A 24338-nucleotide genomic window follows, 5' to 3' on the forward strand; every position below is an offset into this window, starting at 1 on the left:
CGAAGTCGGGATTCAACTTTGCACATGGTGATCGTGCGTGGGTGGGTGTGGAGTCGATCTCCGCGTGTGACACGGGGGAGCCAGAGTTAGACTAGCTGCTGCAGGAGAGTGCCGAGCTGCAAAGTGTCTCTCGGGGCTCTTAGCCTCATGACAGCAAGGTAAGGTTGGTGCGCCCATGGCGTGGGACGGGTTCACCATCCAGCTCGCGAAGCTGCCAGGCTTTTGAAAATGTATTCGATAAGGCGTTGGTCCGAAGTGAGTGGATGGTTAGAAACAGTGGTGTCATTTTAGACTTAGCGGAAGTGGAGTGCAGGAACGCTACATGCAGTTCTCCCATCAGTTGTGAAAGTCGTTGTAATGCGGATCTCGCAGTCTTTGTGGTTCTGGGATCAGAAGGTGAGTGCCAGTCCCATGCGGTGTCTGTCTTAAATTACTGCACCTAAACTGACCTTGCAGATTGAAATCTCGGAATGGTGACTCCTGCTAACAAGCAGTTGGGAGCTGTGCTGAGAGGAACAGTAAGGGCGGAGCATGTCTTACATTAGGCGATTCAAGTGTGCCAACACCTGAGTTGGGGATGTAGGAGAGGACACGGAGGCTGCTCCCCAGTTCCTGATCACAGCTCTACTTGGAAGTGGGAGTAGGAAAGGGAGTTTTGTGCCTAATAGGTTAAATGCATCTGGCCACATCTTTAAACTTTGGAACAGCATAATGTAGTGGATAGAGCTTGGTGACAGTAGACCTAGGATGGAAACCATGTCGCCATCTGCGTAACCTCTCTGAACTGTAGTTTCCTCATCTATAAAATGCAATGATGAGGAATAACTTAAACGTGGAATTTTTTTTTTTTTTTTTAAGAGACAGGGTGTGTCTGTGTTGCCCAGGCCTGGGCTCAAGCAATCCTCCCGCCTCAGCCTCCCAAAAAACAACCTTTTTAAAGGTACCCAGAAAAAGAATGATGTATATGAAAATGGCTAAATGTTAGCTATTATGATTTCCTTTTTGCCAGATACCTTCTAGGTTCCCTGTAGTCCTAAGTTTTTTGCGTTAAATGGAATACATGCTAATTTTTTAATGAATCGTAAATCCTTCCTGCCTTAAAAATCAGTGTTAAGCTAGAAAATTAAAAGATGGGGTTGTTTTGAGTATTTTTCTTTGTCATCAACAGATTAGATAAGTGTATCTTGGAATAGTTTTGTTGCTCCTGCCTCTAAATGTGAGGCTTATGTGAGCTTCTGTCACTGTGAAACTACGTAAAGGCCTCACTTAACTACTCAGTAACTGGTTTTTGACTTTGCAAGCAATATGTCAGCACCTGTGAAGGACATCTCTGGGGAAAGAAAGGGGATTTTGTTTTTGCTAATTTATTTTGCTGGAAGGGTACTCTAGGGATCATCTGTTAAACCAGCATTACTCAATGGACAGTACTATAAGTCAAGTTTCCAGCCTATTTTGTATGTGACTGGTGGCTTCTCAGGTAGTAAGTGTTCTGATCATTCTCTCAGCAAGCATCTAGTAAGCATTCACTGTTGTACTCTCTCAGGAAGCCTCTGGTCATATATAGAATCCTTTGAGCAGCAAGATGCTATAGAAGGTAAGAGCTCAGACCCTTCAGCCAGATGGCCTGAGTTCCCATCCTGGCACTGTGTGACTTTATTGGGCCTCAGCTTTCCCGTCTGAAGAATGTTACCTACGTCAGGTTTGTTGTGAATTTAAAGAAGCCAATCTGTGTAAAGCACTTAATTTTAAGTGCCCGAAGTCTCTTAGCGCCGGGTATGCTCAGTGTTAAGTATTCGAAGTGATAGTGTGTGAAACAGACGAGTAGGGTTGAGTTCTCTGATAACAGATTTGTTCCCTGGGTCCGAATGTGGAAGGGACTGTGATCAAGGAAGCTTTTGGGAGGAAGAGATGACTAAGCTGAGCTGCAAAGTGTGGGTGGGATTTAGTCAAACCCGGTTGCAGTGCCAGTGTGGCAGTGCCTCCAACTACTGGAGAGCCCCTGAGGGGAGAAGGTGGAGCGTGACCCACCAGTAGAGTAAGAAGAACCAAGGATTGGTCCAGTGAGGTAAACAAAGGCAGATTAGAGTAACCTGGAAATGACACAGTAGACACTCAATTTTTCTATCCTTCACACTAGTGGAGGCATTTGAAAGTATTTTGTTTTGTTTTGTTTTTTAAGACGGAGTTTCACTCTTGTCGCTCAGGCTGGGGTACAATGGCGTGATCTTGGCTCACTGCAACCTCCACCTCCCGGGTTCAAGTGATTCTCCTGCCTCAGCCTCCCCAGTAGCTGGGACTACAGGCGCGTGCCCCCATGCCTGGTTAATGTTTGTATTAGTAGAGACAGGGGTTTCACCATGTTGGCTGGTGGTCTCGAACTCCTGACCTCAGGTGATCCACCCGCCTCCCAAAGTGCTGAGATTATAGGCTGGAGCCACCGCACCTGGCGGCAGTAAATGTTTTTAAGCTTAGCAGAGATAACATCAGATTAGCTCCTTGGAAAGATTGTGCCTGTAGTAGTATAGTATTATGTTGAAAGTAGGGCCAGGTGTGGTGGCTCATGCCTATAATCCCATCACTTTGGGAGGATCACTTGAGCACAGGAGTTTGCGACCAGCCTGGGCAACGTAGTGAGACCCCGTCTCTACCAAAAAAAAAAAAAAAATTTTTTTTTTTTTTTCTTAACTAACCAGGTGTGATGGTGTGCATGCCTGTGGCCCCAGCTACTGAGGAGGCTGACTCAGGAAGATCCTTGAGCTCAGTCAAGGCTGCAGTGAGCCGTGATTGTGCCACTGCACTCCAGCCTGGGTGACAGAGCGAGACCTTGTTTCAAGATAAAAAGACTTTTATTTTACTTTTATTTTTTATTAAAATTAAAAAAGTCTTGGATGTTCCCTGTCTGCCCATGATTTCAAAAGGAAAATGGCGGTAGAGTTGGATATTTTATTCCAAATCTCAAAGCTTAGACAGCACTTACAGAAGGCATGAAGAAACCAGGCAGCCTTCCCTCTTAAAAATTATCTTCCGGTATAACTCCCAATGCAATCCCTCCCCCCTGATGTAAATGACGAGTTGATGGGTGCTGATGAGTTGATGGGTGCAGCACAGCAACATGGCACAAGTATACATATGTAACAAACCACGTTATGCACATGTACCCTAGAACTTAAAGTATAATAATAATAAAAAATAAAATTAAAAAAAAAATTATCTTCAAGTATGTATTGTATATGCTTGATCACAAGCAAGGTTTTCCCTCAAAAGTCTCATATTTGGGGCTCCCCTGTTACAGGGCACTCTTTCTCAGTCTATTTTGAACAACAAGGTGGTGTTTGGGATATTTATTCAATCTTACCAAATAAGTGAAACCAAAAAATAGGAAAGATTAGGTCATTATTCCTGATAGGGGTAGGGAGTATCACAAAGTACAAGTGTTAAGTGCCACACATAATTTTTCCAGATTGCCAAAAAAAAAAAAAAAAAAGCGTGTGTGCGTGCATGCACATATATATACACACACATATATATGTGTGTGTGCACATATATGATGGTGAATGAAAAGACGTTCTGCTCACCTGAACAGGCATTGATGGCTTGGGTTGAGATTTCCAGCAACAGCATATGGATTTAAGAAGTGCCTTATTGTAACTGATTTAGTAGATGGGAAAGGTAAAGTGCTCTGGAAATGGAATTTGATGATTCATAGTGACTTAATTCATCACACACACTGGTGTTTAAAATATTCATGAATAGCTGGAGTGAATTTGTTTAGTGAATTCATATATTGCCTTATATATTTTAGATATGTGTAAATTGATAGAGATTATAGTTAGACATTTGATTTTCATCTATAACCCTCAGAGTTTCTCTTTTTTTAAATTAAAGTTGACTTGGCCGGGCGTGGTGGCTCAAGCCTGTAATCCCAGCACTTTGGGAGGCCGAGACGGGCGGATCACGAGGTCAGGAGATCGAGACCATCCTGGCTAACACGGTGAAACCCCGTCTCTACTAAAAAAAATACAAAAAAAACTAGCCAGGCGAGGTGGCGGGCGCCTGTAGTCCCAGCTACTCGGGAGGCTGAGGCAGGAGAATGGCGTGAACTCGGGAGGCGGAGCTTGCAGTGAGCTGAGATCCAGCCACTGCACTCCAGCCTGGGCGACAGAGCAAGACTCCGTCTCAAAAAATAAAAAAAATAAAATAAAGTTGACTAAAAAGTGTTCTTTTTAATTTTCTTATTGCAAAGGACACGTGGTCATAGGTTTGGGCTTACCTTTTAGTGGGACATTTTACAGAAAGAAATTAGCTGCTGCTGTTTCTCTGCTGATGCAAATTGACTTTTTCTTTATTTTTTAATTTGAAGAAGATTTGAAGAGTGATGTATGTTGTCAGTGTTTCTAAACACTATAAAGGCCGGGCGCGGTGGCTCAAGCCTGTAATCCCAGCACTTTGGGAGGCTGAGACGGGCGGATCATGAGGTCAGGAGATTGAGACCATCCTGGCTAACAAGGTGAAACCCCGTCTCTACTAAAAAATACAAAAAACTAGTCGAGCGAGGTGGCAGGCGCCTGTAGTCCCAGCTACTCGGGAGGCTGAGGCAGGAGAGTGGCGTAAACCCGGGAGGCGGAGCTTGCAGTGAGCTGAGATCCGGCCACAGCACTCCAGCCTGAGTGACAGAGCGAGACTCCGTCTCAAAAAAAAAAAAAGAAAACACTATAAAATACTTCCATTTATAATTGCTTAGTAGTCAAAGAAGATAGCCCCCCAGTAAGGTGTATCAAGGTGAATGGATATTTAATAACTTTACAATGTTTGGCAATAATAAAAGGTAGCTGTGTTTTTAAAACAAAATACTGACTTTTGGAGACTTTGTCATTAGTAAGCAGAAGTGTTATGCAAAACTTTGTGAATTAACTTTTTTAAGCTAAGATGCTGATGCATTAGTTTCACCAGGTAATGTCATGCTGTAGAACTCTGTTGTCCAATACAGTAATCGTTGGCCACATATGACTACTTAAATTAAAATTAATTAAAACAATTCAGTTCCTTAGTTGCACTAGTCATATTTTCGTTGCCCAGTCGCCCTGTGTGGCTAGTGACTACTGTGGTGAACAGTGCAGACTTAGAACACTTCCGTCATTTGTCAAAAATCCTCTTGGACAGTACTGCTCTGATATGAAAAATTGAAGATCATTCCATCCACTTTGAGACACACACACACATATAAATGTTTTAATGAAGCATCTCCAAATCCTCATGTACTGCATTTGAATTCAGTTTCAGGAACAGTGATAAACATAGGAAAACATGTTACCCCTTATTTTGAGAACAGGACAGCCTATTTCTGTCTGCAGTGGTGTTTGCAAGTAAAGTATTTGTGAAAGTTTTCTTTATGTAGTCAAGCATAGTAAGCAGTGTAGAAAGCCATTCTGTAGATTGTGCCACACCCTTCCACGTTAATAAGTTTTGTGTAGAAGCAATTTTTCTGTGCTGTAAAACAGTATTAAAGTAGAAATTCAAGAAGATCGTGAGCTTAAAATAAACTCTCAAGAATTCCAAGAAGCTAGATAGCACTCACTTTATTTTTAAGATGAGCTTCAAAGATAAGCCCTGTCCTCAGGGAACTCTCCATCTGTTTAGGGGAACTGAGGAAGAGTGATGGCAAGAGGGGACAACCTGCCTGAGGGCTGGGGTGATTTAGGCTTGGGTGTAGTCATTAGATTTGAAATGTACTTTGGCTGCTTTTCAAAGGACCATATGATGAGGGCCTAAAGGTGGAAGAATATTGGAATAGTCCAGTTGAGAAGTGATTTGTAGAATCGGGCTTAGTGGCATACACCTGTGTTCCTAGCTACTTGGGAGGCTGAGCTGGGAGGATCATGAGCCCAGGAGTTGGAGACCAGCCTGGGCAATATAGCCAGACCACTCCTCTAAAGAGAGAGAGAGAGAGAGAGAAGCAATTTGTGCTGTCAAATAACAAACAGTCAAGATAGGGCAGCAGAAATGGTTGAGTTGCACTAGCCACATTTTTTTTTAAGTTGAGAGAGAATTCCCATTTAGAATAGGAGTTGGTGGCCTCTTCGAAGTAAGGGTGAGAGAGAACAGAATCTTAACATCATGACTGGCTTTTTGGGGGTTTGGTTTTCTTTTGTTTTGTTTTTGCTTTGATGGTGGATAATGGCACCATTAAGCCGACTAAGAAAACCAGGAGAAGGTAGAGGTATTGCAGGTGGAAATGTCTGTTAATCGACTGAGTTCAGGAAGGTGATCTGACTGTAAGTCTTGCATAGTGGTGTGGTGAAGCAGGGAATGTGAAGAAGCAGTGGCAGACGGGACTGGGAGGGCAGAGCCACAAGAGAGGCTTGCAGTGGGAGGGACCAAGGGAGTTTCAAGTAGGAGGTGAGTTCAGCAGCATCACATCCAGCTGAGAGATCATGAAGGGTGGTGCTGGAAAGTGACCGGTTAGATCAGACAAGAGTTAAGGAATCCTAAGTCTCAGTAGCCTGCTGAGGTCAGAAGCGGGGTCAGCTGGCTGGGTGAGGAGACTGGTGAAGGTTTAGCATAGCGTAGGTGGAAGGCTGTAGGGTAAGTAGCTGATGAAACAAGACTTCTGGAACATCAGCTGATGTTGGAGAAAATCTATTTCTCATGACATCTGTTTGCTGGATTTCATGATTTCCACCTACTTTCTACCACTGCTGCCATCCCCACCAGAACGCCACATTCTTCACTGCATCCTGAACCCAGCTACGGCCTTATCCATGTGCCATTTTATTTCTTAGGACACCCTGGGAAAAAACACAGCTTCTAATTCAAGTATATTTCTGTCAGTCTGAGCAAAAATTGAATATGAAAGGCTATCATAATTTTTAAATTATATGAGGTATGACTGAAACGGAAAGTACTATGGCTCATTTATTTTTCAGTTATGATTTATATTTTCACAAAGCTAATTGAATATACTTTATCATGATTAATGCAAAGCTAGGGTTTTAGGTCCAACTTAGACTGATCTTTTGATAGATATTACAACCATTTAGTTGCTGTGAGTGAAGAGAACTAATAAGTTACCTAGTAGATACTTTACAAAAAATGCAAAAATAATTTTTTTCATCTGTTATAAGCGTAAATTTACCATTGGGAAAAAAGTACAATTACTCAAAAAAGGCCAACAGTCAGAAGTCTCAGTTGAAGAGCTGATTTGAGGATTCTGTAGTGAGTTTGCCTGAATTTATCTTGAACTCACCCTTACTCAAAACTGCCACCTTATTGGGGCAAGGGGAGGGATGGGGGAGCCAGGTAGTACTCTTTTGGCATTTCATGGAACTGTGTAGTACTTGAACCTGTGATGTGGTGGGTGAGGGTGCCTCCCAGTACTCCTCTACCATCTGTGTACATTAGAGCCTAAGGGGGGTGGGGGTGGAGGGATAGGATGCAGCGTGTAACCACTGAAGGGATTGACCAGACTAGAGTTCCACACTGACAGCATCTTAAGAGAATGCCTGGGGTCCATGTATGTCCACCTCCCCATATTTCTGTAGTTGAATGTTAAGTGTGGCTGTGGTTTTCCCTGCGTAGTTGTTACATTGAAATGATTGTGTGGGATTTTATATAGCAACTTGGTTGAAGTATCTGGCAACTGTTGATATATGAGAATAGATATACATTGTGTCAAAATCCTCATTTTGATTTCCAGAAATACTAACAATGTGATATGAAGAGCAGAGTATTTGACATCTGTTTTTACCTCTGAAAGTTAGGTATTTTATATAAATTGAAAATTATGAGAAATTCTGAAATGGTAACAAAGAGTATAATTATATCTAAATCCAATTTCAGTTTGAAAGATTTTATAATTATAGGAAAAGCTAGGCAGGTAATGAAATTGCACTGTTTGTCTCATGTATGAGTCTCTCCAGAGACTTGGATCTAGTTTAAGGAGAGTTTTTTTCTTTTGGATATTAGAACTCTGGAAATCAATCTGGGTGGAGGGGACCGAGTTATCTCAGGTTCATTAATTATCCATGCCACTTGAAATATAGGTACATTGGAAGAAAACCCAGCTAAGTTGATTGGGCCGTTATCTAGTATTTGAGTTCAGCATGGTTATGCAAGAGAGTCACTGCCAGAATTCCTGCATTTAAGATCCATGGCCCTACAGTTGGCTCACCACCCCCACTCAGGGAAGTGCCCTTATCATAAATGGTAGTTTGGACTCAGAGAAACTGCTATTTGGGGCAGCTAATTTAAGCACATTTGTTAGAATCAGTTTTACAAACTAGCTTCTAGCAATCTTAAATATAGTCAGTGTTGACTATCATTCATTCTACTCCGTTCTATTTACTCTTTCATAACTTCACATCTTTTCCCTTCCTCCTCAGACACAAAGGTATATTGTCTCACCTTGAGGACACTGTGTCATCACAGAGTCTGTTCTCCCTATCAGTCATTTGTGTGTCTTTCACACGCAAGGGTTTTTCCTGTCAGAGGTGATCTGAGAGATCCAGGCCCATCTGCCTAGAATGCTCAAGGATGTACATCGATACGTGCATGCATTCCCAAGTCAGCAAAAGATCGGCAGTGTAGAAGTCGGAAAGATTTCAGTCTCGGCTAGAGTAGGGAATTGGGCTGGCTTGGGAAAGTCCACAGACTAGGAGCTCTTGAAGTTAGGTGAAAAGCAGTTTTAGCAAGTGATGGGAAGAGGCACTGGTTGGATTGACTCGTCTTGACTTTGGGCCACACGGGAAAGGACAGTACTGTCACAGCCTCTGTGTGCATTTAACTTTTTTTCATCTAAATATAACACTGAACCAGAATCTGCAGGGCTGGAATTATTTAGACATGTCCACACACTCACGGGATTCTTATGTCTAGCCAGGTTGGAGGATCGCTAGTAGAGCAGTGCTGATCAGTGGCCACAGAGAATGGGAGCAGGGACCCCACTCTCAGAAGTATCAGAATCCCTGGATTAGCAATTTAATAAAACAACTTAATTAAAAAGTAACCCAAGTCATCAATGCAGTGAGAGAATAACACACCATACACAAGCAAGGTGAATTTCATAGTGAGAAGAGAGTTCAGTATTTAGAAATTTATTATTGTGTTTCATTATGTCACTGCTTCACAACCACAATGTCCCTTCTTTTTAACTGTCACAGACCTAGTACCCCTTCTTTGTAACAAATATTTTGAACTCTTTGGCGATCTAGAAATAAAATGCACATGCCGGGCACGGTGGCTCAAGCCTGTAATCCCAGCACTTTGGGAGGCCGAGACGGGCAGATCACAAAGTCCGTCCTGGCTAACACGGTGAAACCCCATCTCTACTAAAAAATACAAAAAACTAGCTAGGCGAGGTGGCGGGCGCCTATAGTCCCAGCTACTCGGGAGGCTGAGGCAGGAGAATGGCGGGAACCCGGGAGGCGGAGCTTGCAGTGAGCTGAGATCTGGCCACTGCACTCCAGCCTGGGCGACAGAGCGAGACTCCGTCTCAAAAAAAAAAAAAAAAAAGAAAGAAAGAAAATGCACAGATAATGTAATCTTTCTATGCATATGATTTAATATATACATAAAATGTCCTGACATTTTATATTTATATGTGTATATATTTGTGGTTGTGTCTCTAGCCTTCACAGTTTGCTGTGTTGTATGACTTTTAGGGAACTGAAAAGTGGGTCTTCAGAGTATTATTTTTAAAGGGCTCCCACAAATCAGTTTAGAAGCAAATAATTACTCGCAAATGGTATTGGGACAGTGTGTTAGCTACAGTCACTAGGCAAAACATTTGTTCAGTTATTCACCACACACTAAAAGAAACTGCAGTTGGACGAAAATTAGATACAAATAATTTTTTTATGTTTAAAGAAAAATAAGACCAGGCATGGTAGCTCATGCCTGTAATCCCAACAATTTGGGAGACCAAGGCAGGAGAATTGCTTCAGCCCAGGAGTTTGAGACCACCCTGGGCAACATAGCAAAACCTCTTCTCCACTAAAAAAATAAATATAATAAATAAATAGATTTCTGGAAAAGGTGGAATTTTACGTCTTAAAAAAGAATGGAAGGGCAGGCATGGTGGCTCACACCTGTAATCCCAGCACTTTGAGAGGCCAAGGCAGGTGAGTCATTTGAGGTCAGGAGTTCAAGACCAGCCTGGCCAACATGGTGAAACCCTATCTCTATTAAAAATATAAAAATTAGCCAGGTGTGGTAGTGTGGGCCTGTAATCCCAGCTACTCGGGAGGCTAAGGCAGGGAATCACTTGAACCCAGGAGGTGGAGGTTGCAGTGAGCTGAGATCGTGCCATTGCACTCCAGCCTGGGCAACAGAGCAAGACAGTGTCTCAAAAATAAAATAAAAGAATGAAAGAACTCTCAAAGGAAAATAATAATGGATGTACTGAAACTTAAACACATGCAAATAAATGATCAAAAACAGATCTCCCACACAAAACAACTGGGAAACCTTGATTTAGAGAATGTTGCTTTGGTTGGGGTGATCGTGTGTGTATGCGTACATGAAATGCATTCCAAAATGGACACAATATTTTGGTCCTGGAGGGGAAAGTATGTTTTACATGACAGCAGTGAACCCACAAAATTCATCCAGCTGTCTTTGGTCATCTGGACTGCAGTATTTATTTCTGACAAAGTAGTGTTTGAGGCCATGGCAATACTAGGGGTTCCTGTCATTCTTGATAATAAACTCAGTAGTCAAAGGAAACAGTGCCTCTTTTTTTTTTTTTTCTTTTTCCCTTTTTTTATTTTTGTGAACCTACAAATTAGCTTGAATTATTCAAAAATAATTTACTTCTGTTCAGGTCACTTCCTACCACTTTCTTTTCCTTTCTTACAGGAATTTATGAGACATATGCTAACACATAAACATACCCTCTTAGTGTTGTGCTACCTTTCTGTACCTGTGGTTTAAAATAAAGAATGAAAAAGGTAAATAATATTATACAATTAAAATGAAAACACATTTTGCAAATCCCTGACTTGGAGCTGGCAGCCTTTTCCTGGCTATTAAGCAAAAATATCACAATCCCCTTCACCATTGTTAACTTCATACTTTGTTAACATCTATTTATCCAGTTTCTGTGGTCTTTGAGTTGGCACTGCCTCCTGCCTGCTTTTTTGGCTAGTTCACTGCTAATTAACACCTCTCTCACAGAGTAGGCAGGAGAAATCAAAGGCCCTAAATTTCAGACTGGCCCTGTTTGCTCTTTGTTAGCTTCTCTACTGAAAAGTTTCATGGGGCTGATTGGAGTCTTGGTATTAAACAGCGTTTGGGGGTGAACTAAGGACTTTATTATCAATGCTTTTCATATTTTCTATAATTGAAGTTCGTTGTATTGTCATTGGAGAAACAGACAAAATGGAAGAGTATACCACGTTGGTATTAGGGAACTTAGATTTGCGTCTTAACTAGGCCACTTAGCCACATGGCTGGTCTTCCTCTCCTCCGTATCCTACCCATCCGCGATGGTGCAGTTGGATGCGTTGCTCTCCCAGGCCCCTGATGTCTCTGCATCCTGTGGTTGCCTCCCTCGAAGGTCATGAAACGAGTGCGTACCGAGCAGATTCAGATGGCAGTGTCCTGCTACCTCAAACGCCGGCAGTACGTGGACTCAGACGGTCCCCTGAAGCAAGGACTGCGGCTGTCACAGACTGCTGAAGAGATGGCGGCCAATCTAACAGGTAATGGTGGGGGTTTGTCTGGTGGGGTGAACCTGGAGCAGGAGAACTCAACGTCAATATCCATGTGGGATTGCTTCTCTTCTCAAGACAGTGCCAGAGAGAGCAGACTGACCAAAAACCTCAGTGAGCTACGTTAAGTGAATGATGTTGGCCTCAGAGACCCTGTCTGTCATTCAGAGCCATGCTCACATGCCACTTCTGATAACCTCTGTGGTTCTCCTGGCCAAAGTCATTTCCTTCCTCAGGACCATTCAGTTACTTTATCTGTACCTGAAAGTATGTGCAACTTTTTCCTTCCGTAAACAATTAACCTACAAGACCTTTAGGGACAGGGTGTCCCTCTGTCCCCTTCTTGCACAGGTCCCCTCTCCTCCAGCATGGAGCTTCACATGTGGAAGTCAGGTTTGTTGAATGAATTAGTACTTCAGGATCCATAGTTGGAAATATTATATTATAGACACATTCCTGAGGTTTTTTAAATTTGGTTTTGTTTTTGAATGTTTTGAAATCAGATTCTATTTTAGAAAAACTTGAGTTGACTCCATCTGGATTAACAAGTACGGTCATCCCTCAGTATCCATAAAGGATTGGTTCCAGGACCGCTCCATGGATACCAAAATCCACGGACACTCAAGTCCCTTCCTGATAAGACGTGGTATAATATTTGGCATAGTAGGTTACATCTACACACATCCTCCTGTATTCTTTAAATCATCTCTAGGTTGCTTATAATTCCTAATACAATGCCTACATATCACCTCATTCACATGGATTCATCATGGTATTCAGCACCTGGTAAATTCAAAGTTTGCTTCTTGGGACTTTGGGTTTTTTCCCCCAAAAAATTTTTGATTTGCAGTTGTTTGAATCCATGGATGTGAAACCCACAGATACAGCGGGCCAACTGTAGTTGTTAGCTATTTTGTGAGTTCATGTTTCTATGTAATATGACTCTCTTCTTCTTTTTTTGTGTTTTTGTTTTTGTTTTTTGTTTTTTGTTTTTTGAGACAGGCTCTCTCTCCATCACTCATACTGGAGTGCAGTGATGCAGTCACAGCTCACTGCAGCCTCAACCTCCCAGGCTCAAGTGATCCTCCCATCTCAGCCTACCCAGTAGCTTGGACCACAGTCATGCACAACCACCTGGCTCAATTTTTTTTTTTTTTTTTTTTTTTTTTTTTGCTTGTTATTCTTGTTAGAGATGGGATCTCACCATGTTGCCCAGACTGGTCATGACCACCTGACCTCAAGCGATCCTCCCACTTTGGCCTCCCAAAGTGCTGGGATTACAAGTGTGAGTCACTGCACCCAGCATAACAGGACTTGCTTTTACTGAACTTATTTACTAGAGATTCTGGGGGGGAAAAAAATGCTGGGATGCTTTAGGGTGATTATAAACTACTTTAATGACTGTGTGTGGAGGTGGAGTTAGCAGTGATTTCTGCAGCTCAGTCCTGGTTCCCTTTCTTACATGCTCAGGCTACATTCGTCTCTCTTCTTTGTTCCTGGACTTTCTCTGCTCTTCCAAGTATCTGTCACCACCTGCTCCATTTCTTAATGGTTTCATTCTCCATCCTAGCAGCAGCAATTACCTCAGCGCCCTCTTTTCATATACCTTCAAAGTCAAGGACCCGGGGTTCATTGACATTGCCATAGGAAGAGAGTGCTAGGACAGTAACAACCTGAGGACGCTCTCAAAGGAGTGGTTCCTGACTCCCTCTGAAACACTAACAGAAGCCTGGTCAGCAGCCTGCCGCCACATATTTCAGGGTCAGATCCACCTGTTCTTCCTTCCCTTCAAACTCCTCAGAGATACCCTTAACAGGGGCCAGATTATGAGCTTGGTATAGAATACTGAGTACCTTATTGTTCGAATAGGAGAGTCCATTTACAACACCTCTCTCCCACTGTAAAGTAATTCTTTCTGAACATGCCATCCCAGCTGTTTCAAGAATCTGCTGCCCTGCATCCTTTGGAACCAGGGAGCAGTAATTCTTGCTGCTGTTGATACAAAGTCGGAATGAACAATATTAAACAGTCTTCAAGAACTTTGCTCATCTAAGTTGTCTTAGTTTCAATAGAATAGCTTATTAGGACAAAGTGGTGTTGCTGGAAAACCACCAGGAAAAGTGAGAAACATGAAATATGATTATCGGAAGATTTTGTCCTAGATTTTTCCATTAATTAAGTAATCTGAAGAATTCTTTTTTCAGCAGACATTTAGTGAACATCTGCTGTAGCCCACGTGCTGAAAAGTTCTAGAGATAGCTATGATTTGACCCTAGCTCTGAGAAGCTAAGTGTTCTAGTTGGGAAGTGAGGCAGGTAAGTCAGTGATTGAAGAAGAGCATGAGATAGTAAGTTCTGTGAGGGGGGAGGTTCAGTGGTAGCACAAAAGATCATCCAAATTAGGCTGGCAAGCCAAGGAAGGCGCCCCAAAAGGCTTTGTGATTCCTGACATAGTTGGGGGTCAGTAAATAGTTGAAGGAGTGAGCTGAGTTGCAAAGGAACCATTAGATATTTACCAGGGAACAAATTGGAGGAGGGTATCCAAGTTTTCCAATGTGAATTTTAGAAAAATCAGTCTAGTGGCAGTATTGATAAGGCAGCCTAGGTTAGAATCGGGGAAAGTAGTTACAAGACACAGTCCAGTGAGAGGTGAAGACAGCCTCAGTTGAGGAAGTGGTAATGGGAGTGGAGAGGAGAAGATAAATTTTAGGAATCTGTAGGATTTAGTGACAGAATAACTAAAGGTGGGGGCAAGAAGGAGCAGGAGGAGCCCCGCCCTTGCATGCAGGCTTGCAGCAGGTCCTCGTTTCTGGCTTCTCTTCCTTCTCCTGGAGTAGGGTGGCTTTCCTCTCACCTGTGATTCCCTTTCTACCTGTTTCCTGTTATGCCTCCCTCAGTCCTGCCGCATTCATCACCATTTCTCCATCCACATTCCGTTGTCCAAAATGCATTCATGTTTCATTCAGGATACGGTTAAAGGTGGCTTCCCTTGGTTTTTAGCCACCTTCTTTCCCCAGTATTCCCGACTCCTCTTGTAAACAGGAGGAGAATGGTTTTTGGTTTTTGTTTTTAGAAAGCATAAACTCTCAGATTGGAGATGAAGTGTGTGTTTACATACTGACTATTGAGACTCCAACCTTGTTTCCCCCGCACCAATTCATCTGCCCGGGATACTGCAGCCAGGCACCCATGCTCCAGGAAGGCAAGTAAACGATCCTTCCCTGGGGAGTCCAACTTGCCCAAGAAGAAATACCAAAAGACAGTGATGTTGGGACATTGCTCACCCTGGTCACCCTGGAGGATGAGCCTCACCACCCAGAGCGCCTCACTGTAAGACAGCCAGGGGCCATAGAACCCTAGAAGAAACATATCTCATAAGAAGGGCAGATGGAAAGCAACAGAAGAAAACTTCAAAAATACCTTGTTTCAGATACTTAGGATTCAAAAATCATAGCCTGTTTGGGGAAAAAAAAGAATGTTGAGAATGAAAAAACTTATCAATTAGATACATGATAGTAAAAAATAAAAACTCATTAGGTATTATAAGTAATCTAGGGGGAAATAATCAGTAGAAGGGCCAAAAGGTGAGGAAGGCTTTCAGAAAGTAGAGCAAAAAGACAAAGAAATGGAATAATAGGAGAAAAAAATGAAAGGATTGGTTCAGGAGATCCGACCTTGAAATTGTAGGAGTCTCAGAAGATAGGGAATTATCAAAATGATTCAAGAAAACTTCGCAGAACTAGAAGACATGAATTTCCAGATTGAAGGGGCCCACTCAGTGCCCAGCACAGTGGTTGACAATGAGCTCACACGAAGGCACCTGTGAAATGTCAGAACATAGGGTCAAACATTTCCTGATAAATCTCATGAATTTATGTACTTGTCTTCTCTCATTCACCTTGTCCTGTGCTTTATGCCTTTCCTTCCCTGGCCCTCATTTTATTGAACTTCAGGAGGGAGGGGAGAGAAACAAGTGTCATCAGTCTGTCGTATTTAACCAAGACCCAGCACACTTTGGAAACCTGCTGAAATGTCAGTTGCTGTGCATGTGTGCACAACACCCTCCTCCGCCCTGCCACATACTGGATTAATAATCATCTCTCTGTTTCCTGCCCTGTCTTGTGTATCTTCTCTTTAGTGCAATCAGAATCTGGTTGTGCCAACATAGTGTCTGCAGCCCCTTGCCAGGCAGAACCCCAGCAATATGAAGTACAGTTTGGACGACTGCGGAATTTTCTCACTGGTAAGTACTCAGATCTAGAACCTTTTCTTATTAAGAAAACAGAGTAATACAGACCAACTCTGGGCACACTGCTTATGAGTTAGCCCTGCTCCACAAGGAGCAGTAAAAAGAAAAAAATAGAGTGATGCAAGTTTATCTTAGAACCAACTATATTCCACGATTGGTATGAGATACTAGGGACTTGAAGGTACTCTTAACACAGTTCTTGCATTCAAACTTATGGTCTATTGGAATTCCTGAAGAGTTCAGTCATGAGGTTTAAGTTTATAAGGGCAGAGCTCTGGGTGTTTTATTCATGGCCTTCAGCATAGTGACTTTTGACTTGTATTGAATAAGTAAAAACTGTCAGCCATGCAGAGAAACATCCTTAAATACAGCACATTTGAAATGTACATTATATCTCTACTAATAATGTAGTACATTTCACAATGGGCTTTGCCCCTTATTTCCAAAAGTGCAAGTAAATAGTCCTTATGAATGAACAGGCAAAAATACTAAAAGTTGTCATTTAGACCAGTTTGTGAGTGGCAGAATGACCACTTGAGATATAAGAATAAAAAAGATACTATACCACGTATTAGGAAGAAAAACATTAAGAGCCCCAGAAGATAAATGGGAAAGAGATGTAAACATAAAAATTTACACCAGGATAACTCACTTTAGCAATCAACCAAGTGTATTAATACTTCACTGCAAAAATCATTGCAATTCTGTAACAATAAAATTATGCGATTGAGTTTATTTTATTATATACCTATGCTTCAATGATTAAAAAATACACAAATGTATGTAATGTCATTAGGGTCATCTGAGTGTCACTCATAATGGAAATAAATCATATCCATGACAAAAGCCATCTCACTGTCATGAGGCAGAATATATCTCTGTTAAAATTACACATTTGTTGATTTACCTTTGTGTCTGTTTTCCTCATTAGACTATACGCTCCATGAGGGCAGGGACCATATCAATATATCTTAGGACAGTATCTACCCTGGCATGTAGTCAGCACTTAATATAAATACAGGCTGAATGAATGAAGGAGACAGGCTCAAAGAAGCCAGATAATTTCCTTCTTTTTTTTTTTTTTTTTTTTTTTTTTGAGACAGGGTCTTGTTCTGTTGCCCAGACAGGAGTGCAGTGGCATGATCATGGCTCACTGCAGCCTCGACCTTCTGAGATCAAGTGATCCTCCCAACTCGGCCTCCTGAGTAGCTGGACCACAAGCATGCGCCACCACACCTAATTTTTTTTTTTTTTTAATTTTTTTGTAGAGACAGGGTCTCACTGTGTTGCCCAGGCTGATTTCAAACTCCAGGCCTCAAGGAGTCCTCCCATCTTGGCCTCCCAAAGTGCTGAGATTATAGGCACAAGCCACCACACCCAGCCAAGACATTTCTTTCTAAACCAGCTTCCGCACCACTAGTATGGTGAAAATAAATCTGTCATAGAGAGAATAATATCATAGTTTTTTAACTGAGTAAAATAACTTTCTAAAAACTGAGTTAAATTTTTCCTAAAATTGCTTAACGCCTCAGAAACCAATGCCAATGATAAAAAGTATCTCTAAGTTCTTACCTCTGAATGAAAGAAACACTATAAATTCAGTTTTTCTTTTTTTTATCTTTAGTGGAAATTGATCACTGCCCTGAAATATTTAACATTGATATGATATGCAGAATTAATGAAACTTCCTTCTTTTCAGTTTAAACGTAATAGACTTATTTTACTAAAGCCTTAATTTTCATGATTTTTCGTTTTTGTAACTATTAAACAGACTGTTCTCTACTTATGAATTCTATCACCCAACAACCGTGAAACTGATAAGGTAACCCCCCAGAGGGTTTGATTTTGTAACCCTTATTTCCTGAAATATTTTGACCATTTTCTCCAACTGTAGACTATAGTAAATATAGATTCTTTGCTTTAAAATGCTAACCATTATGGGGGCCATATAAAAACTAGGATAACTCAGTGTGTAAGGCCAGGTGTATTATTTTGGTTTATATATTGATTACTTTATACTTATCTTTTACCATTAAAAATTACTACCACAAGAATTATTTGGCCGGAACTTTACATTTCAAAAGATTATAATCTATCAGCCATTTCCTTTAGGTTCTTTCTTTGTTTCTGAACTGAGAAAGTTGTCTGTTATTTTGTCTGTAATTTGATTCTTTAATCCTTTGGTTTAAAGGATCATTACTTAAAAGGGGTTAATATATGTTGATCACTTTGGACTGCTGCTCCTGGAATATTTTTCTCTACCCTCAGGTCTCTAAAGAGCTTATAACCAAATCAAATGAATAGTTATTTCCTGAACATCAAGATAAAGTATAAGATATACTCATTAATCTATTTTAGAAGCAGTCCTAACATAAAAACACTATAGGTAAAAGTTTTTAAATAAAATTTGAATATCACATAAGCATTTTCACAGACCAGCATGAGATCGGTTTCTGAATTATATAGGAATTGCATTCAGAATGGAAAGAGAAAGTGATTTGGTTGGGGGTAGTCAGGGAAGGCTTTCCTGAGCGGGAGGTAGGATTTAAGTCAGCAGTTGAAGGATAGGCTGAGTTTCAGTAGACTGGAAGAGGAGAAGGAAGAGGAGTGATTTGGGTAAGAAATAACATGAGCAAAAAGGCAGGCTTGACGACTCTACAGGAATAATTAAGGCTTTGTTGAGAATAAGACTTTCAGGCTGAAGATCAATGAATATTAGTCTGAAAGCAGTTTGTAAAATTATTTGTAAGAGGAATGGCAAGGAGACTGACTGTTAATTTAAGTGCTTGGCAATGTTGAGAAATGAGGTGAGAAAGGACCAGAATTTGACAGCATTGTGGAATTGCAAGGCAGGAGCTTTATTTCATAGTTAAATCACCAAGGTGGAATCTCCCAGGCTCAGAAGTAAAGGAGGAAGAAGTGGCAATGGCTCAGACTTTAAGACTGGAGTGGAGATGAAGGTTTATTGAAAAGATATAAGTCAGAAGGGTTTATGTTTTTTAAATTGTCATGACAGTGGCATCCTACTGCATAGCTTGCAGTGAGAAATTTGAGGCTAGGATTTAGGAGAAAGGTAAAGACTTGTGATAAAGAACGTGTAGCATCAGCTATATGGAGATGCAAATTAAAAGTCTTAAGAAATGATAAAATCTCAAAGGAAGATACTAGGGAAAGATATAAGAGTATCTGTATCTGTATCCACCTGAATGTATTTTTCCTCCACAGGTTGTCTGTAGATGAGAGATTCTGTGAGCTCACCTGTTGCCATAGGTCCTTTCTTCAGGAGGTGTAGTGGGAAGAACACAGACTTTGGAGTCAAGCAACCTCTGGATTTGAACCAGGGCCAGCTGTGACTCTTAAACATGATCATGAATGTAAAGTGCCTGCCTCCTAGGAGGCACACACCCAGTGTTAATTCTTTAGAGTGAAATGAGCATTTGAGGATTGACAGGAGGAAGAGGAACCAAAAAGGGAGTGATGGCAGGACCAAGTAGTGTTGGATTTCAGAATAAAGGACAGAGGAGTGCCAGTCAGTAGAGCCAAACCCTGAAGAAAGGTAGAGGAGAATGAGGACCAACAGGATTAGTTTTGTTTAATTTAGTAGATACTAAATTAAACAATTTCCGTGGACTACTAATTTCCATGAACTCGTGAAAAACTCTATTGTTCTCTCATTTACCACCAGTAGAGTTGGGCACCAGGTAGGCATTCATTACATTTCAGTGGATAGATAGAAGAAAGAAAAAGTGTACTTTCAGAGGATATGTTTGTTACTTTTGCAGTTAGAAAAATATATATTTTAAGTGAGTACACTTTCAGTAAAATATAGAGTATGTTATGATTACAAGGGAATAATTAAAAATGGGAGTTGGAATTCTGAATCTCACCTTCTTCCAAATTGATCAATTGTTTTGTTTTATACCCAGCACACTGTTCTCTTCAGACACGAGAGAGCAATTAAGCAATTTTGAAACTATGAGCTGAAGCAACAGTGAATTTCAGTAAGTTTTAAAGTAGTACATCACTATTTCTTGATAGCTAGGTTTTTTTCTAAACTTACTCAATTAAAATGTCTCTCATTTTAGAAAATGAGCCAGAAATTCTGTTTCTAAGGAGTTGAGAACAATCCTTCATCCTAATAGAATACAAAGGAAAAAGAAATACCAAAATCTAGTCACAGTTCTCCAAAGAAACAGAGCCAAGAGCCAACAGGATGGATATATAGAGGTTTTACTCTAAGGAATTGTTTCATGTAATTGTGGAAGCTTGGCACTTTCAAAATCAGGGCGGGCCAGCAAGCTGGAGACCCAGGAAAGAGTTAGTGTTGCAGTTCAAATCCAAAGGCTCTCTGCTGGCAGAATTCCTTGTACTAGGGGAAGATAAGTCTTTTTCTATTAAAGCCTAAACTGATTGATTGATTGATTGATTGATTGGGTGAGGCCCACCCATTTTATGGAAGGTAATCTGCTTTACTCAAAGTCTGCTGACTTAAACGTGTTAATCTCATCTTAAAAAGAGAAAAAAAATACCTTCACAGAAACATTTAAAATAATGTTTGACTGTGTACCGTGCCCCCCCCCGCCCCACCCACAGTTTGACATGTAAAAGTAACCTTGCAAGTCCACTCCTTGTTAACTTGACACTCATATGCATCTCCTTATTCCATACTTAATCACCAAATAAAGAGAATAACAAGTTCATACTTCCACCTAACCTGATAAAATTATCCTGTGTACAACCAAAAAACACACTAACCTTTTCCCTAGAGGAGGATGCAAAGTCCTTGGATGATGTTTACTCCTCTCCATGATATTCTATAATTTCGATACTGTGAGGTAAGCAATACTTAATACTTAAATACTGTGATATGGAGTTAGTAACCTGGCTTGGCACAGTGGCTCACACCCTTAATCCCAGCACTTTGGGAGGCTGAGGTGGGTGGATCACTTAAGGTCAGGAGCTCAAGACCAACCTGGCCACCGTGGTGAAACCCCATCTCTACTAAAAAAAAAAAAAAGAAAAAAAGATACAAAAATTAGCTGAGCATGGTGTCACATGCCTGTAGCTACTTGGGAGGCTGAGGCAGGACAATCATTTGAACCCAGGAGGCAGAGGATGCAATGAGCCAAGATCACGCCTCTGCACTCCAGCCTGGGCACCGGAGTCAGACTCCATCTGAAAAAAATAAAGTCAGTAATTCGATGTTATATGATAAGGGGACAAGAAAGGAAAGAATACAAAGATACTTGCTTTTTGTATATCTATATATAGATATTCACACCCAAACATTCATAACAAAATAAGAAATACAACAATTACAGTCCTCATTTCTGTAACTGGTCACATGGTGGTAGCTGGTATTCGTGGCTGCCTCCTTCCTCTACCCATTCTGTATTCCCTTTGCACTCATCTTGCAAGCTGATCATGGTTTACCTGGTGACCCAAACCTTCATTCTTCAGGTGCGTGGACCATTCACAGTTCTGTATGGATTGTTGTCATTTTCATCGACCGTAATCACAGGGCAGGGTACAGAGATGTCCTAAGGGATCTCCTTAAGCCAGACATACTCCTCCTTACCTCCATTGTGTAGTAGTTCCAATTCCTCTTGGGCAGGATCAGTCACCCCAGCTAACACTGTAACTCCTTTCCTTGCCTATTGATTCAGAGGTGTGAGGAGCCCAAAGTGGCTGGGTAGCTGTCTTAACTTCCAGTTCAGTGGGACGGTGGTAATTTTTCATCTTGTAAATAATGTATTTGAGTTGGGATACATTTATTCTAAAATGCATATTATGAATATTGTACAGCAGATTCATTCACCTTGTGATAAAGTGAAATAGGGTGTTAAGCAGAAATAACGTGCAGATGTCTTTTATCATCACATTAGGGGGCAAGATTCACTGATGCAGTATTCCTCAGTCTTAAACCCTGTATTGATGTCTTTTCATTAAAAAAAAAAAATGTTACCAAAACATAAGTGCTGACTTAAAACATTTTTATTTTGATTTATTTAAATATGTACAAACATTATACTAGATATAAAACCTTTATGGTTATATTTCTTTACGAAACCCAGACTCATTACAGATAAGGAACAAGCAAAACTTCAAAAGCAGTAAAGTTGAAAATAACACTGAGTGAATGTAACGAATGGATTTTGCCAGAACCAACTTGCTGCTGCAAGCAGGCATCAGGACAGCACTGGTGACTATCATACAGGCTGGTCTCAGCTCCCTGAGGGGCTTCTGCCCTGCAGAGGCCCTGCTCTCTCCCCACTGTGTATGAATCACATCAAAGCCTTTGCTCCCTCACAGCGTGCCTTGAGCACTTATTTAGGTGTCAAATATACCTCTGTTCTTTTCTCATTCACCCATGAATTCAAGCTGTACACCTTTTAAATAACATTCTCTGTCTTATAGTTTCATGGTGCTAAACTCTCAAATTAGTAAGTAGTTGAGTCTTAATGACATAAAATGGTCTTATTTGTAAATTATCACTGCAAAAGAGAATTTGTTAACCAGCAAAATCAGAATGAATATGCTGATGAGACAATTGTGGATAAAGGCTGTCATGTTAACATGGGACACGCTAGCCTGTATAGCCAGACATGTTAATGAACCCACTAAAGTAAGTGCTTTGATTTTACTTGAGACAGTGGATGCCAAAAGTAATTACAAAACACAAACTAGAGCACTAAAATCACTTGTCAGTACTTAACTTGTTAAGCGGACATCCAGATAATTCTGAATATACTGTGTGTTAATTATTTTTTACATTATCATCAAGTTAAAAATTGTGAAGAACTCAGTCTTCCAAGAATATATCCAAGTACCCTCAGATATCTGAGGTCCCCAATTTGAAGAAACACTAATGTATTGGGAAAAAATACTAAATCTTGAAGACCTGGGTACAAGCCACTATATTGTTGTGAACTCTGGCAAGTCACTTAACCACTCTGGGCATTGAATTCCTGAGTTGTGCCCCGCTTCAGGCCCTGATTTGCTGGACTTCAGAGTTCATGCTCTTTCTTCAATCAAAAGGCCTTGAAATTCCAGAATCCTGTGTTGGGCTTATAGTTCAATCAGTACTCTTAAAAATGGGGTCCTGGCAAGAAAGCATTATGTGATGGTGGTGATCCCCAGGAGGGATCACATTATTCTGTAAGATTATGCTGATTATAAAGCCCTCATTTTCTTTCATTGTAGATTCTGATTCCCAGCATAGCCACGAAGTGATGCCTCTCCTCTATCCTCTCTTTGTCTACCTCCATCTCAACCTGGTCCAAAACAGTCCGAAGAGCACAGTGGAAAGTTTTTACAGCCGCTTCCATGGAATGTTTCTGCAGAATGCTAGCCAGAAGGATGTCATTGAGCAGCTACAGACCACTCAAACCATCCAGGACATCCTGTCTAACTTCAAGCTTCGAGCATTCCTAGATAACAAGTACGTGGTCCGTCTCCAAGAAGACAGCTACAACTACCTTATCCGCTACCTCCAAAGTGACAACAATACTGCCCTGTGCAAAGTCCTCACCTTACATATCCATCTTGATGTGCAGCCTGCCAAGAGAACAGACTATCAGCTATATGCCAGTGGCAGCTCCTCCCGCAGTGAGAACAACGGTTTGGAGCCCCCTGACATGCCCAGCCCTATTCTGCAGAACGAGGCTGCCCTAGAGGTCTTACAGGAGAGCATTAAGCGCGTCAAGGATGGGCCTCCCTCCCTTACTACCATCTGCTTCTATGCCTTCTATAACACAGAGCAGCTGTTGAACACTGCAGAAATCTCCCCCGATAGCAAGCTGCTTGCTGCTGGGTTTGACAACTCCTGTATAAAACTTTGGAGTTTACGATCCAAGAAGTTAAAATCAGAGCCCCATCAAGTAGACGTGTCCCGCATCCATTTGGCTTGTGATATTCTGGAGGAGGAGGTATGAATACCATTTTTTTCTTCCCTGTACCTGCCTTCCTAATTTCGTTAGAATGTCCTTACAAACATGACATATCTTAGAATGGACTTCCTAATTTTCCTCATCCTACAGCGGAAGCCACACTAATGCCATGTAACCTGTAGCCATTGAATTCCTGCACATGCCTAACCTAAGATGCAAAAACAATTTATAGCAACATTAACTTAATGTTATTAGTCAATGCTCAGTATTTATACTATGTGAAATGTGGATAACAACACTAAGCCTAATGAAAGAACTTTAGCTAATATTGACTTTAGCTGAGATTTGCAGTAAATATACACTTATGTGTGTGCACATTTGCTCAGGCGTAAATAATCAGTAGTAGGATGACTGAGTCGAAGGGCCTGCATTGTAAACTATAATGAATATTATTTTCCCCACAGAAGGTTGTGCCATTTCACAGTGTCAGCAACAG

General features: G+C 41.1%; 1 protein-coding gene across 3 annotated transcripts in view; it reads left to right on the forward strand.

The window, feature by feature from the left end:
* Positions 1-24338, forward strand: part of LOC105499145 (TATA-box binding protein associated factor 5 like) — a 33627-nt gene that overhangs the window by 673 nt on the left and 8616 nt on the right. For 2 of the 3 annotated variants that reach the window (XM_011771615.3, XM_011771616.2), the window contains exons 2-4: positions 11552-11696; positions 15843-15947; positions 23157-23881. In XM_011771615.3, coding sequence (XP_011769917.1) covers positions 11555-11696; positions 15843-15947; positions 23157-23881 — 972 coding nt within the window. In that variant the 5' untranslated portion in view covers positions 11552-11554. Of the gene's footprint in view, positions 1-11551; positions 11697-15842; positions 15948-23156; positions 23888-24338 lie in introns of those variants that run through there. The other variant, XM_011771617.3, reaches the window with a different exon arrangement.

Source organism: Macaca nemestrina, chromosome 1 (assembly GCF_043159975.1).
Source record: "Macaca nemestrina isolate mMacNem1 chromosome 1, mMacNem.hap1, whole genome shotgun sequence".
Lineage (NCBI taxonomy): Eukaryota > Metazoa > Chordata > Mammalia > Primates > Cercopithecidae > Macaca > Macaca nemestrina.